Genomic DNA, 17676 nt, shown 5'->3' with positions numbered 1-17676 from the left:
CAAAACTTAAATAAAAGAGAGAAGAAGCTTTAAAAAAGAATTATGTTTGTGAAATTAGTTTTCATTCATTAAAATTCGTGGTCGCGAACTTTGATACTTGACCCTAAAAAAAAATTAGTTTTACCCCAATTAACTATGAATTATACTTATTTTAAAAAAACTATGAATTATACTCAGAAAATTCACCAAATATAATATATACTAAAACAATTATATATGCATTGATATAATTTTATGCTTATATATACCTTTCACCTTGCATAATCAAGAGTTGTGTGTGTGTATGACACCATAAAATTTTTATATTACAAAAAGAAAAAAAATTATATTATTACAAGGAAAATGTATAATAGGTGCATAAGATTAAAACACAGATCGAATTGTCTAAAGCCTGAGTATTTATTTAAAGACAACTTTTTACAATTGAAACTCCAGTAAGTTTCATGTGACTTTCCCAAAAACCATACTGGACTTAGAAAGGTGGGTTTCAGTTGTTATAAGGTGAAGACTTTAAGATTATTTTATGGCTGACTGACTTATAAGATGGTAGAATTGGTCTCTGATATGCCCAAATGAACACCTTATAAATTAAATGTACCAAATAACTGTGTAAGAATACCCAGAAAATTAAGCTTACAATAATCATAGTTCTTGAAACATATCCCAGAATTGAAATGTCTCTGTCTCTGGTTGCTCCAACAACCTTTGCTCTGAAGCTGAAGATCCACTGCAACGGTTGCGAAAAGAAGCTGAAACAGATGCTGCTGAAAGTGCAGGGGGTGCATTCGGTTCGGGTGGATGCAAAGCAGGGGCATGTTCTCATTACTGGCACGGTTGATCCTCCCACGATTCTCACGATGCTGGAGAAGCTCGGGAGAAAAGCCGAGCTTCTGTGGGAGCAAGGCTCTCCCGCTTCTCCCACCACTATCAGGGATCGTGGTAAAGATGTAGAGATTGTAACACGATCGTTGAAGGGGATTAAGCCCCTGATGAGTTATCAGGACATCATGGAAAACCCGGGACAGTTGTCTGAGATTCCAGGGCTGCAGACTGTGGAAGTGACCAGCACAATAAAGTTCGGTTTCAAGAATGGTAGTGTTGCAGAGATTAGCAGTGCCCGTGATGATGCTAAACCCCTCGTGCTCCCTCCTCCTAGCCCGGGCCACCACGGTTGTTTTCATGGCAATGGATATTTCGAGAGTTGTGGTATGAACAGCCACAATAACTGCTGTCACTGGCACTCCCCGGGGGTAGCCTTTGGGCGCAATGTTTCCCCACCAGGACCAGCCCCGCCATGGCAATTCGGTTTTCCATCTGCACCTCCCGTGCCATCTGATTATGAACCATCAACACCCTCACAGCCTCCACAGCCAGCACCGGTCAGGGCTAATACATACCCCAGCATGTTTAGCGACGAAAATCCTAACAGCTGCACAATTATGTAAACCAGTGAGCTAGGCACGTTACGTTTGTGTGTGCACTATGTGTCTGTCTTTCCTATTCAGCACGCTATATATGGTTTCTTCTATAAAGTGTACAATTTTGTCCATATAGTGTAGTGGCATTTCTATTTTTAGTTCTCGACTTCATACTCAACTACTAGATTCAAACATTTAACATAAAAAATGACATGAAACCGAGAAGATGAACAATGGTTAAACCAAGTGCGATTAAGGAAGTGAAAAAGGGCAGGGGCATGGGGCTAGGCAGTGAAAGCAAGAAGATGAACTGTGAAGACACTAACAGCAAAAACCATTAGAATAATATCAGTAATTGCAAACCGAAAGAAGAACAAGTCCATATGTACAATCAACCACCAAAAACGAGAACCAGGACAAACATCAAACAATCATGTATCTACATGATAAAGCCCCATATACAAACATCTCTACAGACAATGAATTGTACCAAACAAGAATGCCAAGAAATGGCTTGTGTTAAGATGAGTGTCGTCGGAAAAGCTGCAACCAATTTCATCAAAATGCATAATTTAACATGATTCCACATGAGCTTGATTCAAGGGTTGGACTTGACTGACAAATTGTGTCATAAACTTGAAACTATCACCAGCATCTTATTATGAATGCTGCTATATATACACAGATAGATTTGCTGTTATTCAACAGATAGAGCATTGTACCAAAAGCTTCTTCAAAACACAAAAATATGCTAGAATGCTAACCATAACAATGATGAAATAAAGCCAGGAGCATCGAGCCTCAGCAGCTACAGTGTGGGAGTTACACTCAATGCGGTGAGCTCCTTGTGAGCACCAGACACTAGTCCCCCCATCTAATGGGCCCGTGATTTATCCTTCTACTATCTTGTCCAGTTGGAGAGTGGGGCCCTTGGGGCGAGAGAATTTCGCCTTTTGTGGGCAAAAAACAGAGCTTAGTATATTGAGGCATCTAAATACTCAATTAGGATCAATAATCATTTCTGTCATCTTCTTTTATATTTTGTCATTCTCTCTCCTAAGATACAACCCCATTACTTCAATTCTCTCCCACAATCGAGTCAAATGGAACAACAATCTGCATATACAACGTAAATTAACAAAGGGGAGATAAGGCAAAGAGAACATACATATGTGCATTCTGCAGTCTGTAAAATCGTTAATAGAAAACCCAAAACAATCAGCTAACTTGATCCCAGTACTGAAAAAGCTGAAAACTTCACACTAATTCCATACCCTTTCCATTTCTAGTCACCATATAGAAAATCCAGGAAAAAAAAATGTAAAAATGGCATCTTTGAGTGAAATTCCCAGCAAGAAATATAAACAACAACAAAAATACAGGCATAGAGATGCAGGGAGATACCCGATTGACTTCTATTCCCTATGGTTTTTGCATTTCTTTAACAGCAATAACCGCAGATTTCTCCTCCATTTTCACTCAAGGATGCCGGCCTATACCAACTATTCCTTCTTTCTTTCTTTCTTTCTTTCTTTTCTTTATTTATTTTTTGAGAGGTGAAATAATAATGGAGGATGCTTAGTTTAATCTGCAGTCCTGATATGGGATTGCAAAAAGCACAGACGCTACATGACAAAACTCTGGTATGGCGTAAGCAAACCAGCCGTCAAATTAATCGCGCACGGCACACCCATCAACCTCTTGCTCTTGGACGCACATTGCCGTCCCAATATTCTATTCTAAGTATTATCCCATTCATGAAAGGCTATTCCCATTTGTTTTTTTTCACTAATCAGGTTAAATATATCCATGTTTCCCTCTTTTTCTTCTCCATAATCTGCCATCGTTTTCGCTCACAACGCACTGCTCTCTCTCTCTCTCTCTCTCAAGTCTGTTAGAAGCGCTGCAATTCTTGAAAGCTGGGTCGTCACAAGAACAGATACGGGATGAAGAGGCACCGGAATGGGGAGATTTGGGATTTCGAGAACGAAATGCGGGGAGTGGCTCCCGGAGACGATGGTGGGTATGGGTTTGGGGAAGTGATACTGGGATTGGACGGCGGGACTACTTCCACCGTCTGCGTTTGTATGCCGCTCCGTCCTTCTCCGACGACTATTTCCCGCGCCGACCCTCCTCCCATCCTCGCCCGTGCCGTCGCCGGCTGCTCCAACCACAATAGTGTCGGCGGTACTTCTTCTTCTCCAGTGTTTGTGTGTGTGAATGCAGTCCAATAAAATGCTCTAGTTTTGTCAAATTGAATTTTGAATGTCTAATTGTTAGTACCCATAATCTGAATATTTGTTATAATTTATTCTTGTAGAGAAGGGATTATCATTGTTAATTGTGCAATTGCGCACAAAAAACGAAATTTCCTAGCCCCATGGCTCGACATAATAATTCAGTTGTTTATAGGAGGAGAATTGTGGCTCAACAGAATAATTGAGCGTTAAATCATGGTATTTTACCGGTCTATTAGATAGGAGGACAAGTACTCATGAGGAGGCCACCATATTTTGTGCTTTACAAGGCTTAATCATGTGTTTTTACTTACAATTTACTACTCAGGACTAACTGAAGTGTTTGTGCGGATAATTATCATTGTTAATTTATAAGCTGACAGCTTGGTGAATTTCATGGGGACTGTTTTTTTTTTTTTTTTTTCTTTCTTTCTTTTGAATTGATAAAGACACAATCTTGCTCCAGAATTAAGCGTCTACATGCTTTTTTATGTTCATAGAAATGGCTGCTCGAGAGACCTTAGAACAAGTTATGGCAGATGCTCTTTCAAAGGCAGGCTCAACCCGGTCTGCTGTTCGAGCCGTTTGTTTAGCTGTATCAGGTGTTAACCATCAAACAGATCAGGAAAGGATAGTGGACTGGCTAAGGTGTGATCATCTCTGAATTCCATTTAGCTTGTGGCATTGTATTTAAATGTCATTGTCTTGCTGGTGTTTTATTCGGTTCAGCATTCATTTGGATCTAATTGTTTTTTCTTTGTCTTTATATGTTAGGGAAATATTCCCCAAAAACGCTAGTTTATTTGTTGAGAATGATGCTGTAGCAGCTCTAGCAAGCGGAACAATGGGAAAGCTCCATGGGTGTGTCCTAATTGCGGGTACAGGAACAATTGCATACGGGTTTACAGAAGACGGGAGGGATGCCCGAGCTGCTGGTGCAGGACCGATTTTAGGTGATTGGGGAAGGTACGTGCTTTTTAGGTGTCACACCGCCTTCTGCATTATAAGAGTGCTCGTGTTTGTATTACATTTTTGGTTCTTTAAGTTAAACTGAAGCGTTTAGTCTGATCACTTGCAGTGGATATGGTATAGCAGCACAGGCATTGTCTGCTATTATCCGAGAGCATGATGGTCGAGGCCCATATACTGCTCTCACATCGAGTATTTTAAAGGCATTGAGCCTTTCTTCTGCTGATGAACTTATCGGGTATTTGCTGAAAACTTGAAAATCATTGTACTCAACAAGTGTTTGCGCTCTATGCTACTCTGAAACTTGTGAACCATTGATAGGTGGACGTACTCGGATCCATCTTGGGCCCGGATTGCAGCTCTCGTTCCATTTGTCGTGTCGTGTGCAGAGGGAGGTGATCAAGTAGCTAATAACATATTGCAAGATGCAGTTCACGAGTTGGCCTCGAGTGTCAAAGCTGTTGTTCAGAGACTAGGCCTGTGTGGTAAAGGTGCGGAATTAATATTGCTCGTTGCTTTTGTATGTCGATTTTCCTTGATTTGCACCTTTACCTCTTCCTCGAGAAGGCGTATTTCCTACATTTTGGATTCTTGACAGCGACTGATCTTTCAATTAGTAGCTAACCGGCCTCTGCATTTGCGTAGATGGAAATGACCATTTCCCCCTTGTCATGGTTGGCGGTGTTCTTGAAGCCAACAAGAGATGGGATATCGGGCAAGAAGTAATCAAGTGTATATCGAAGGACTTCCCCGGGGCCTTCCCAATTCGCCCCACAGTAAGTGTTAATGTTATCAACTAATCATACCTTCTTACCCAATCAGCTAACAGCTACTGATATCTGTTTCTTGTTCCTCAGGTGGAGCCTGCTGTTGGTGCTGCTTTGCTTGCTTGGAACTATTCGGTCCGACATTCTCAGAACATGTTTGCAGAGGTTCAGCAGATACATTAACATCAAAACAGGTATCTGGGGAAAGATTCATCAGCTGTATAGATACAAGTACAAAATGAAACATCAAACGCCGCGAAACTGAGAAAGGAACCCCTTTTTTGCTCCTTTTTTCTTGGGCCTTAGCTTAGCTTTGCTCCATTTGAGCACACCAAACCTCTGTCATATGTTTGTTGCTTCCCTTTGTTGTTTGGAGATTTGAGGTATCTGTGAGTCACATCCCCCTAATGCAGTGCTGTAATTGTAATTCTCAAGCACACCTCTCTCATTCCCTATAAGGAATCTATGTTGTATTGTAATATTTTGTTATGTATTTTTTGCCAGATTAAATAGTAAAATGATTGTTAATACAACTGTAATGTCGGGGTTTAGGACCGATAAGTTATTGGCACCCGGTTTTCAACTGTTTGACATAGAACATATAATCACTCGACAATTTGCATTCGAAAAATTTCATTTTCACAACCAAAATGAATGCCAAATTTACAATGTATAATACCACCACCTCATGTTTTGATGCTCACTACACAGTAACAAGCTCATCTGACCTGTCTGCAGAGCTATCGCCGCCATCATCATCGTAGTTGCTATAACCGTCGGTTACTTCTCCGTCTTCTTCATTGTCATCATCGTTGTCAGTGTTTTCTTCGTTGTTGTCAGTGAAGCCGGGGATACCTTCAACTACCTTTGTCCCGTTTATGTTTCCCACGAGCTCGTTAGCTTCTGTCTGCTCTTCTGTTGTTTTCGCGAGAGACAAGAGAATGTTCTTTGCTTTCTGGTCAGGGGGAATGCCACAAGACGCCATCTCGTTGAACCAAGCAACAGCGCTCCCGAAATCCTTGTTCCTACCGTATGCATCCATGATCGTGGTGAAGATGGTTTGGTTGGCCTCGATACCAGAGACCCGCATTTCTTCGTATTTCTCCATCATTTTCTCGAGATTGTTTGCCTTTGCATATCCTTTGATAAGTGTCCCATATGTCACTACACTGGGTTCAAATCCATCTTGTTTTATTCTCCTAAAGAATTTCTCGGCCCCTTCCATATCCGAAGCATTTACATACGCAGATAGCATAGTCGTGTAGGAGCAAAGATCAGGACTACACCTGCATTTCGAGGGAGAAACATTACAAACGCTATAACCTTGAAAATACAAATGGATGCAGAACAAAACTTTCGGTTGCTCTTCTTTAAGCAGGGAGAAAGTAGTCAAAAGTAGAAGGCGATAGTGAAACCTTGTGAAAATGTAAAACGCATGTATAATAATTAGTATGATAACAAAGAGTCACCTGTCCCTTCGCATGCTTTTAAAGACAACCCGAGCTTGTTCCACCATTCCCGAGATTGCAAATGCATCGAGTAAGATGTTGTAAGCTTTCTGTGTTGGCCTGAAAAGGGAAACATACTAATGTTTTACCTTCACGGTTGACAACAAGAAAGAGAAACAGCATCGTAGTTCAAAAGATTTCTAGATTTCTAAAAACACGGCATGTTAGGTACACATCATAAAACAGAATTGCAAATTGCCATCCGGTAATTTCTATCATCCATATGTGAGAAGCAACTGGTTAAACTATCAAGCACAATTTACTCGAATGAATCTGAAGCCAACGAAGTTCAGCCACCAGAAAAACAAGTCAGCATTTAGTTTCTCAATTTTCACAAAACTATTTACCTAACACCAGCATCAAGCATTTCTTCAAAAACAGCTAATGCTTCTTCTTCTCTTCTAGCCTTTCCATATGCACTAATCAGTAGGGCATAGCTTACAACATCAGGCCGAAGACCAGCTCTTTGCATCTGAAATCGAGCATTTACTTCAAATGCGGGTAAAGCAATTGTGTACAAGAAATAATAGAAAACGAATGAAAGAGCGCGCGTGTGTGTGTGTAAACAGAGAGTGAATACAAGAAAAGATAAACTGAGCAGAAATTTTTCCAGCACGATTAAAGGAATATACAAAGACCAGTAATTTACAGTACTACTATAGTACTGAACAAAGAAGCGAATGATATATACTTTCGAATTTACCTGATCATAGATTTTTGCAACCTCCTTATAGTCGGTTCCAAATGACATCAAGCTATTATATGTAACTGTATTTTGAGGAACCCCTCGCTCAGCCATTAGTGCAAATAGCTTATGAGCTTTCTTATAGTCTCTTGCCTTCTTGTACATGTAGATCATCATGTGAAACATTTTTTGGTCTGGTTTTAGGGGAGGAGCCTCCATGTTTAAAAGAGTTTCGAAGACTTCTTCAGCTTCTTCATACTTGTCACCCTGAAATAGCTTCTTGTTTATACTAAAACCATATATGATAAGATGACCCCATTTTATAGAAACAAAATAATTCATACTCCGTATATGATAATATGACCCCATAATATAAAGCAAACGGCCAACCCCAACCAAGTTAGTCAGAGTGTTGGTTTGGTAACCACAAGGTTCCAAGTTCGACTCCCAGTGAGAGCGGCCTAGTGGCTTCCTTGTGGCCCTTTGCCTGCTAGAGTCACAAGACGGGGGGGTATAAATAAGAAATGCAATCATGATATAATTCTTCTTTTGGACTTCGGAGGAGATAAAACATGACAATCAGATTTTGGAGTTTTTGGTCATTTCTTAGAATTCACAACTTAATTACTAGTCACTGACTGACTGACCAGAGCATATGCAAAGGACTTACTAGAGTTTTCATGTATTTGATGTTAATAAAAAATCTAATCAGCACTAGTACAGTTCCTTAAAGAAAGTGTTTGTAGGTAGTAGCGAAGTCTAAATATGTACAGACAGTAAATAACTACCTGAACAAAGGTTTTGAGGATTATTTGATACGTTATCGCAGAAGGTTCAGGCCCCGAAGATTGCATTCTTCGAAATATTGCTTCTGCTTTGCTGTATTGACCTCCCCTTCCATATGCTTCAATAAGAGCAGTGTGAGATATCACACTTTGTGGATATCCCCTCTTATTCATGTAGCTTAAAACCCTTTCGGCTTTATTGAAGTCCCCTTGTTTCCCACAAGCCGTGATAAGCATTAGAAAGTCCATTTCATTAAAGTTCCACCAATGTTGCGTCCGAAGCCATTCAAGAATCTAAAACAAGATCATTATTGTAAAATGAGTTTAAAAACACACAAGCAAAACCAACACAAGGAGTTGAGTAGAAATTTCAATCTTAAATCTCCCCAATAGGCCAATACTATTCGATTAGAATTCTATCAGCTGCTTAATTGTACACCGTGTTGTGAGCTTCATTTTATGTCTAATTGGTGAACGAAGTAGACAAAATAATTATATAGCTCCGGAGCTAGGAAGTTCAACCCTAAAACAGGCATAGCACTGCTAGATTCTGCTAGAATGTTTCATGACTCTTTAAAAGCGTTCTACCATGGAAGCTTGAACAAGGAAAACACTATAAAGAGAGGGCTCGTTATTCTAACTGAAACCCTCCGTGAAGGCAATACCAAATTACTAAAGTTAGAGCATGAACAAATGCATTTGTATACCTCACCAACGAGATTCCACTTCTTGAGCTGCTTGAATCTAACCAAGGTCCCGAGAACCATGTCCCTGGGCAGTGCCTGATTCTTGACCCTATGGCTTCTAAGCACAGACACAGCAGAACCCAATTCCTCAATTTCACCCATTAGTTTCCTCCAGTTCTTCTGGTCTACTTCATCCTCAGCATCCTTGAACACCTCCACTTTCTTCCTCCTCTGCATGAACTTCCTCGGGGCCAACATTCCCTGGCACACTACCTCTGTTCTTTTGCATATCTTGACCGTGTTTGTTTCCAGAAAATCCCCATTAACGTTCGATTTACTGCATTTCAGATAACAGCATTCATATCATTGCTTGACCAGTCCAGGCTTCAGTTCAAGCAGCAAAATTTAACATCCAGATACCATAGAAACACAATAAAATTTCAAAACACATACTACATATTATACTCCAAAAAGAGTTGGCCCATATATATACTATACACAACCAATCATTATACCATGAATCATAAATCACTGAAATAAGGTTATTTTTAGTATACATTGAATGTTCATTATTTGGTATACTATGTAAAAATAAACGTTAATACATTACAAATGAACATTCAGTATACTAAAAATGAACATTTATCCATATTCCACATCCATAGTAAAATTTGCCTATACATGACACATAAGCAAACCCATATCCCAAAACTAACCATTAAGGCAATAAAGAAGCACCCTGTGATGCTAAAACGATTGCATAGTACAAAAAGACAGGACTTTTATGCAAATACTACAAAGAAGTACTGAAAACATGAAATTTGAGCAAGACAATTTAGGAGATTATTTCTTTTTTCTCAATTCTTGTGCTTTGTGGGAAGCGGGTTACGCATAAAGAGCAAACCTGAAAAGAGAGGAAGATGATAGCGGAGATATGAATGGTTTTAGGAAAATCAACGCTTGAGGCATTTCCAATTTCTTCTTACGGCTCTTCCAGTTTGCTGGAGAGGCTGCACTTTGGAGTAAAAGGATTTTCTTCGAAATCTTTTTTATTTTTTTAAAGATATTTATTTTTATCCTGTTATAATATGTGGGAGGGGCTTTAATATGTGTTTATTCTAAAACGGCCACAAACTTTTGCATCTTATACAAGTACCCCGCATCTTTTAAATATTTAAAAAATAGATGATTTTCATCACAAGGAAAATTAAAATTCTAGAAATACATTACATTTCTTTTTGTATGGATAATGTTTTTTAAAACTAAAATTTATGTTGCTATTTGTTATTTTGACTTGTGATGCAAATCTTGATAAATTATATTACAAAACTAATATAATAAAAGTATGAACTCAAATAAATAAAAAGATATGGAGTAAACAATACTTAAGGAAATGATACTTTAATCTTATTTTTTATTATTAAATAAAAATAAATGCTAAAGAATTGAAATGAATATAAGTAATATTTTAAAATTATATTTGTTTTATACTCCTTATCATAATATATGAAAGAAAATAAAATCACAAAGGTATAAATATTAAACTTATCCTAAATATCGCTTTAGTTCTTAGAACATCACCATCTATGCACTTTTCATAGGGTTTTTTTTTAGGAACACTCTTTATGATTTTTGGAACAGTAAAAAATTAAAAGATTGATTTTTGTAATTTTTTATTTTTTGTGGGATCTGCCATGTGAGAAAAAAGGGAAAACAAAGGAGCACTCTTGCACGTGGAGCGCAAAAATTACTCCCAACAGGCGCATGCATAGCTCTTGCGGCCAGCCGGCCAATAGGTGTGGGTGTGTGCACGCCCCTATTGAGCGCGTATTCAGGTTGTTTTTCAATTTTTATTTCTATTGTCAACATTTTGTATTCTCTTTTTTCTTGCTCCCTCTCTCTTTCCTAATGCTCCTAGGTCATTCTCATCAATTCAATAAAGATGTTGATTTAAGATATAGTACAAACTTGCTTTCAAAAAAAAAAAAAAAGATAGTACAAACTTGAAATATCCCATCAATAATTAATCAACGGTCATTCTCGTCAATTTAATAAAGATGTTGATTTAAGACAGTACAAATCAACTGTCATTCTCGTCAATTCAATAAAGATGTTGATTTTCGTCAATTCAATAAAGATGTTAATTTAAGACTGTAAAAACCTAAAATATCCCATCGGTAATCATTTGTAGAAATTAATCTTGAGCTGATATCGTAGTCCAAGCCTAAAATATCTGGGTACTCACTAGATAGAGATTAATCTGAAATATCCTAATAATCACCCCTAGAAAGACGATTGGCTGCAATAAGAAGATGGTGACTGGTGAGGGAGCAGGAAAAGGGGGTTAATCACTGTTAATGGCTGTTTAACAATCATTTTATTTATATGAATGAATTATTGATTGATACATGATGATAAAAAAAATGATTGTTTGCAAAAAAACAATCATTTTTTTTTATCATCAATCAATAATCCATTCATATAAATAAACAGCAAAAGGGAGGGGGAACACAAATCTCTGACTAAAAACAAAAGTTGATGATAAAACCCACACGATTTATATTATTCAGCAATGTTTCATAATAGCCAAGAGGCAGTCCAGAATATCTCGTCCATACACATAACACACGACACGAAACTGTATACATTTTAAACACATACTTGCACACATACTATATGCATCTCGCCATGGACGATGACTACACACGAACAACTGATGCTTTGATCATTTACTGGTTTTCGCAGTTTTTCACAAAGCCCACAGCAGCAATCTGTGTTTAGCCAAAACCCACGCACGCTACAATCTTCTTCTTCTACATGCGGGAGATTAATAGGGGAACAGAGACGGGAGTGTCCTCGCCCATGACAGGATGGAACAGATCCAACTCTCCATAACGCTCCAGTACCCGCATCCTGCAATCTTCAGCAGCCATTAATCCAGTAGAATACGCGCCATGTACAGACCCTGTGTAATTTAAGCTTGTAGCCTCTCCAGCGAAGAACAGGTTATCCACGGGGACCCTAAGCCTCTCAAACAGGTCATGGGATTTTCCCACTAAATCGTAGCTGTAAGAGCCCAGTGAGTTTATATCCGTTCCCCAATGAGAAACAAGATATTGAACCTGTGCACAGAAAAGCAAACCTGAATTATAACCTTCAAACAATACGGTAGCCATAAGCCCATAACATATAATATGTCATCTGACATGAGTTATGAAATGAGCAACAGATAAAATGTGTAGATATAAGGGAAGGAGCTGCACCATTAACACATCTAGAGATAATAAGAAATGCCAGCAAATAAGAGCACATAAACTTACTGGCTCAGATGCATTGGGAAGTATTCTTTTGAGTTCCCCGAAAGCTAACATAGCAGCATCCTCATCCGTCATTTTCTCAATATCACGAGCCAGTTGCCCTGCAGGCATATAAACGAGGACAGGATGCCCTGTAGCCTTGTGCAGATTGAGAAAGTAGCTACATTTGTAAGTGTTATCAGCAACAATTCCCAAGAACTCAACATTAGGCCAGAAAACATCTCCAAAGTGCAGAACAATCTTGTTCTCAATTCCTATGCCAAGATCATTAATCGCAGTTTCTTTCCACTCAGGTAATCTGGGTTCAAAACTGATTTGATTTGACTTCAATACACCAAGAGGAACAGTAATAATTGCAGCATCAGCTACAAAGGTTCTCCCATCCTCAACTGTTACCTTTACGCCATTATAACGCCTTACAACTTTCTTAACTCTGAAATAAGTTTCAATAAGAAATACAGTAAGCAGAAACTAAACTAAACAAAACCAAGGCACACACTGACATGCATATGCACATGTATCCAAACCTAAAAATTGGGAGGTTAGAGAGAGGGACAAGGGGGATTTGAGCAAAGAAATGTTTACCTATGACCTAAACGGATATCAAGACCTTTTGCAAGTGTATTTATCACTGGACGATAACCTCGCACCATAAGACCATGACCACCTGGAAGCAACACTTCCTGTGTGCATCACACAACAATGGATGTAAGACAAAGGTAAGAATAATTATAAAAAATGACTACAAATGCAGTTCCTGTCTCTCAATTTTCATCTTGAAACTTAAAAAAATTGGATGAGCAACACACAGTTCCTTGTCTTAAGCTTGAATCTCCCATATTTTAATATACTGAATATTTAATTTAAACCTTAAGCAACTTATAAGTAATGAAGTTAACCTGATCCCAAGATTTCAGTGATATGGTATCAGCATCAGCAGCAAACCAACCTTCCATTCTGCACAGATACCACTGCAACACCTTATGACGAAGTCCATCCATCCTGTAAACACAACTCCACATTTGTAAAGAAGATTTGAGAAAGAAAGGGGATGTAAGCTAATGAGAATAAGTGGGACCTAAAATCCGGCCTTCTCTCAAACACCATAGAAACTGCACGTTGTATAGACATGTCTTCAGTAAATTCCTGTCTTAATTTATCCGTCTGCAGAAACAGAGAAGTAAATTTGTGAGAAATGCCTACAAAGCAATATCCCTCCATTTGGTGATTTTTGTTTTTTATCTCTTCCCATTCTTTATCTTCTTTTTTTAGGGTGGGCTGATGCTGCTGTTAGAGAGAGAGAGAGAGAGAGAGCATACCTCTTTCAAAATTTCCTCAAAGGTTACCCCAATTTCTGAGACCAATTCCTGGGGAACTTGGTTCCCATCCATGTCAAAGAGTGCATAGCTGTAAAAAAGCAAATAAAAGCTAGATGAGTAACTTGCATTCTAACTGTTGACAACAATGTTAACTATAGCATAATAGCAAGAAAAACTATCCCAGAGTTTTATTATACATTACAGAGGATCACTATGCAAATGCACAAAGAGAATATATTTTACTCGCATTAGTGTGCACTCAGCACTAGCATATGTGTATCAAAGAAGAAAGGATTTTAAAAATGCAAACCTTTCCAAGTCATGGTCATATAAAACTGAGTTATCACCACTTGTACGATAAAGGGGTAGCCCTAGTCTTCCAATAACAGATGCCAGAGGATTCTCATCACAGACCCCATGTAACCTTAGGGAGAGAGAGAGAAGAGAGAAAATTAATACTATATATTTATGTTGAATCAAAAAGTGTTCTTGTGTTTTGGTGCCAAATGAGCACTAATCAAAAAGTCAATGAAGTGTGTATAATACCATGATGCTCCCAAATCAACAGGAAAACCAAATGAGTAATCTGTGTGAACACGGCCACCAATTCTATCCCGTGATTCCAACACAACAACCTGAAAGAAAACAAGATTTCTAGACTGTTACATCCAAACTTTAACTGGAAAACAATGCTATTATAATGAATTAGCTACCTTGAGGGCATACCTGAAATGAAGCATCATAAAGAGCTCGGGCAGCTGCAAGTCCTGCAAAGCCGGCACCGATAACAATGACGGATGGAGAAGAATCATGCCTCCTCTCAGCAACTGAATAGCAAACAGCTAGAGAAGGTAAAAATAATTAATTAGATACAATCAATCACCAAATACTGAACAATAAGAATGTGTGGAGTAACTCATAATATTTTTGTCATTTTACTTGAACAAAAAAGCAATTGCTTGCAAGAAGAAGAAAGGATAAAATACCCAAGACTCACCAAGGTATAGACTACCAAGATGTAAGCAAGAAATTGCTTAAAACATTTGCCAGACTAGTCATGCTTGGTAATAGTTTGAAATGAAAATGATTGGTGTCATACTATCACCATTTTAAACCTTTAAAAGGGAATTAAAGATACTAACTCAAAGCAAGTAAGCTGTCAAAATTTTAGGGCAAATTCCCATAACCATCAGCCATCTGTTTCACCCTTTTACAAATCATAATTAGGGCAAGTTCACCGCATAATCAAACACTACCAAGGTTTACAAGTTCAATTATCTTATCATTGTTGTCTTTTCGTATAAATCCATACTCTTGCTGACCCCCTAGAGTAAAATTTTAAAGAGAGGCACCGGCGTCACAGTGCCAGGAGACAGACAAGAACTTACAGAATGAAGATAAAATAATATTATACTCCGTAGAAGATTATTATTATAATAATCCAGAAAATATTTAGTTCGAACAAGAAGAATAATTATGGTAATGATAACAAGAGAAAACAGCTCACAAATTTGTGCATCTTTTGATGGCGTGAACAAACGAGTTGACCACCGACTAAAAATAATTAAAAAATTAAATTGAAAAAAAAAATAAAGTTAAAACATAAAAATCGAACCTCTTTGGATCTGGCGATTGTTATTACTCTTGTCTCGTGATTCCATGGTTAATGAACGACGATGATCGGCAATCGAGACGGCACGAATGATTCGAATTAATTAAATTAAAATTAATGTTGAGAAACGATAGCAATCTTAACAATCTGAGGATTAATGAATTGATGGCGAGGCCTTTCGTACGGGAATTAAAATTATAGGGAACGGATCTTTCGTCGGAGTTAGAGAAACCCAGCTTCACCAAACAGCTCATGCGTATTCCGAAACTTCCGCTACCCCCTGAGGAAGACAATCGGGCGGAGGAGGAGACGGCGACGCGGCGGAGGAGGACAAAATCAGAAATCCGGCGACGGGAACGACGATGACTCAACGGAAAGGGTTTAGATGAGGAATTAACAGCGGCGGGAACAGTGATCCCATAAACTTAGGAGGATTCAGACGGGTTTGGATAATGCGATCGATCGACCGACACGGCGGCGCGTAATCTGCGTAATCCAAATCACGCTTTTACTTCTTGTTGTTTGGTGTGGGTTTGGGTTTTTGGTGAGAAGGGAGCGGTTGGATTTTATAGACTTGTTGCCAGCCAAGATTTCCACGGTTACGCGCGCTTCTTTGCGAATATTCACACGCATTTATCTGTTTTTGATGATGTAACAATGATATTTTTCCATAAAATTTTGAGTTAATTTCTTTTTTTTTCTAGATTTATATGTAACAATTTATTTTTAATTTTTTTATTAGAACATTCACTTTTAGTCCTAAAATTATTGTGACATGATTTTTTTTCTTTATCAACCAAACAATTTAAATGTCGTTAAATATAATGACATTTCTGTCTTCAATTATAAATTTTTTTCTTAAAAAAAACATAAAAGAAATATAGTGTGTCGATTTATTTTGTATAAAAAAGATATAAACGTCATTTATTTAACGATATTTTAACGATTTTGTTTGAGGAACCAAAAAGGTCATGTCACAGTAATATAATGACCAAATAAGGATATTATGATAAAAAAAGAAATATATGGCCCAAAATGGAATTAACCCTACAATTTTTTTCATTTTGAAGAAATATTTTCCATGATTTTTTTTTTTTATCAAGAGGGACGGGGGAGACCCGAGGGAGGAATAATATTGAATTTGAATAGATTACATTTTTTATTATCGTGATATTATCATATTTAGTTTAAATTTGTAATTCTATTACATTGCATTATTCACTTTCATTTACTGTTACAGTTTATTACCTGTTTAAATTTTTTGTAATTTCATAATTTAAAAAATATGACTATCATGTAATTTTATCATTAGTTAAAAAAATTTACAAGAGATGAAAAGAAATTACATGTAGTAGCAATATGCTTGAATGATACTGATGTGATATGAATAATCAAAGCAATCAGTCAGCCTAGGCATTCGGAAGTAGTCAGACTCTGCACTCGGACTCGGCACCCGTTCGGGACTTGACCAGTCAACCGCGACAATATATTTTTGTGGTGGTAGGGAGAAACCCAGGGGCTTCGGGGTGCTAATGAATTCTTCTGGACGCAATTATGGAAAGACTAAAGGTCAACCTCAATTAGTTCTTAGCCCCTAAATTATCCTTCTATTTCCTAAAATCATTTTCCAACCACATTCATTGCCATAAATACAAAATTACCATGTAGATCTCAAATGATCATAAATTTTGTATCCCTTCTACTATAAAAGGCCTTAGTCAATCATAAAGAAATGTATCGAATTAGAAACCCTCTCTAGACACGCTACAATACATGTACCCGACTTCATACAAAAGATAGTGAATTTCGGCTTGACACCGTCCAAAAAGGCATGTGGTTTTCACGTTTTGGTTTCTACGTAAAAATTATTGTGTCTATTTATTTTTCCCTTCTCCGTTATTTATTTTTATTTATTTGATCTATTGTGTTGGCCCGCCGTTTGACCATTCCATGGTTAATAAAACCAACAGATACAATTATGTTTAAATCGACAATTATAATTATAGTTTAAGAACTAATCACTTAAGGGCATCACCAAATCACCAATTGAGTTGGTTGAGCAATTTGATATACTAACCACAAAGCTTTAAGTTTAGTTCCTCATGGAAATCTTTATGGGTTTGTAGGCCACCTGAAACATATCCAACAATTTACTTCATTCACTTAAACAAAAATAGTAAGTCACTTTTAAGTTTGAGATTCAAGCCTACTACGATTATGTAATGACATCTGTTTTTATTGTCAACAAATCATTTTCGTTGAAAGTAATTTTGTTTGGAATATATTGTGTCCTTTTTATATAAGAGATATTTTATTTTCATTGCTCCCGTATATATAGATTATATATTTATCTTCCATCATCCGTTAAGAAAT

At 37.6% G+C, this 17676-nt stretch overlaps 4 protein-coding genes across 6 annotated transcripts; 2 read left to right on the top strand and 2 right to left on the bottom strand.

Annotated features, from left to right (window-relative positions):
* The first annotated feature begins 674 nt into the window (after nt 1–674).
* LOC116010076 (heavy metal-associated isoprenylated plant protein 6-like) lies at nt 675–1445 on the top strand. Its single transcript, XM_031249340.1, has one exon. The coding sequence runs from the start codon at nt 675–677 to the stop codon at nt 1443–1445; it is 771 nt and encodes a 256-aa protein (XP_031105200.1).
* A 1638-nt stretch (nt 1446–3083) lies between these two features.
* Nucleotides 3084–5921, top strand: LOC116009942 (N-acetyl-D-glucosamine kinase-like). Of its 2 annotated transcripts, none has more exons than XM_031249153.1 (7): nt 3084–3605; nt 4156–4303; nt 4430–4621; nt 4719–4862; nt 4946–5115; nt 5270–5400; nt 5482–5921. In XM_031249153.1, exons 1-7 carry the CDS (start codon nt 3365–3367, stop codon nt 5572–5574), a joined length of 1119 nt encoding a protein of 372 aa, XP_031105013.1. In that variant the 5' UTR covers nt 3084–3364; the 3' UTR covers nt 5575–5921. The 2 variants fall into 2 exon arrangements, with proteins under 2 accessions (XP_031105013.1, XP_031105014.1); XM_031249154.1 differs by having other exon boundaries at nt 3101–3605; nt 4734–4862.
* Nucleotides 5922–5953: 32 nt separating this feature from the next.
* LOC116009941 (pentatricopeptide repeat-containing protein At3g59040) lies at nt 5954–10088 on the bottom strand. Its single transcript, XM_031249152.1, has 7 exons — nt 9960–10088; nt 9077–9392; nt 8373–8663; nt 7603–7851; nt 7247–7371; nt 6861–6959; nt 5954–6677 (listed from the first exon to the last, which is right to left on the bottom strand). The coding sequence occupies exons 1-7, from the start codon at nt 10022–10024 to the stop codon at nt 6095–6097; spliced, it is 1728 nt and encodes a 575-aa protein (XP_031105012.1). The 5' UTR covers nt 10025–10088; the 3' UTR covers nt 5954–6094.
* Nucleotides 10089–11590: 1502 nt separating this feature from the next.
* On the bottom strand, nt 11591–15858 carry LOC116010319 (polyamine oxidase 2-like). Of its 2 annotated transcripts, none has more exons than XM_031249671.1 (10): nt 15307–15858; nt 14418–14533; nt 14238–14326; nt 14002–14115; nt 13692–13779; nt 13451–13536; nt 13272–13374; nt 12958–13055; nt 12376–12805; nt 11591–12177 (listed from the first exon to the last, which is right to left on the bottom strand). In XM_031249671.1, exons 1-10 carry the CDS (start codon nt 15350–15352, stop codon nt 11869–11871), a joined length of 1479 nt encoding a protein of 492 aa, XP_031105531.1. In that variant the 5' UTR covers nt 15353–15858; the 3' UTR covers nt 11591–11868. The 2 variants fall into 2 exon arrangements, with proteins under 2 accessions (XP_031105531.1, XP_031105532.1); XM_031249672.1 differs by having other exon boundaries at nt 14418–14518.
* Between the last annotated feature and the right edge of the window lie 1818 nt (nt 15859–17676).

This window comes from Ipomoea triloba, chromosome 2 (genome assembly GCF_003576645.1).
Source record: "Ipomoea triloba cultivar NCNSP0323 chromosome 2, ASM357664v1".
Lineage (NCBI taxonomy): Eukaryota > Viridiplantae > Streptophyta > Magnoliopsida > Solanales > Convolvulaceae > Ipomoea > Ipomoea triloba.
Note: the sequence above shows the minus strand (reverse complement) of the source record. Positions and strands in the feature narration are given on the sequence as shown.

What these genes read in the sequence shown, in the direction of transcription:
- LOC116010076 (XM_031249340.1), top strand. Translation starts at nt 675, where the DNA reads ATGTCTCTGTCTCTGGTTGCTCCAACAACCTTTGCTCTGAAGCTGAAG.
- LOC116009941 (XM_031249152.1), bottom strand. Translation starts at nt 10,024, where the DNA reads ATGCCTCAAGCGTTGATTTTCCTAAAACCATTCATATCTCCGCTATCA. An exon ending in TCATCTTCCTCTCTTTTCAG is followed by an intron (nt 9,393 to 9,959) that starts GTTTGCTCTTTA and finishes TCTGAAATGCAG; the next exon opens with TAAATCGAACGTTAATGGGG. An exon ending in TCCTCAAAACCTTTGTTCAG is followed by an intron (nt 7,852 to 8,372) that starts GTAGTTATTTAC and finishes AAGCTATTTCAG; the next exon opens with GGTGACAAGTATGAAGAAGC.
- LOC116009942 (XM_031249153.1), top strand. Translation starts at nt 3,365, where the DNA reads ATGAAGAGGCACCGGAATGGGGAGATTTGGGATTTCGAGAACGAAATG. An exon ending in ATTTTAGGTGATTGGGGAAG is followed by an intron (nt 4,622 to 4,718) that starts GTACGTGCTTTT and finishes TGAAGCGTTTAG; the next exon opens with TCTGATCACTTGCAGTGGAT. An exon ending in CCTTCCCAATTCGCCCCACA is followed by an intron (nt 5,401 to 5,481) that starts GTAAGTGTTAAT and finishes CTTGTTCCTCAG; the next exon opens with GTGGAGCCTGCTGTTGGTGC.
- LOC116010319 (XM_031249671.1), bottom strand. Translation starts at nt 15,352, where the DNA reads ATGGAATCACGAGACAAGAGTAATAACAATCGCCAGATCCAAAGAG. An exon ending in TTTATGATGCTTCATTTCAG is followed by an intron (nt 14,327 to 14,417) that starts GTATGCCCTCAA and finishes GTTTTCTTTCAG; the next exon opens with GTTGTTGTGTTGGAATCACG. An exon ending in TATGACCATGACTTGGAAAG is followed by an intron (nt 13,780 to 14,001) that starts GTTTGCATTTTT and finishes GCTTTTTTACAG; the next exon opens with CTATGCACTCTTTGACATGG.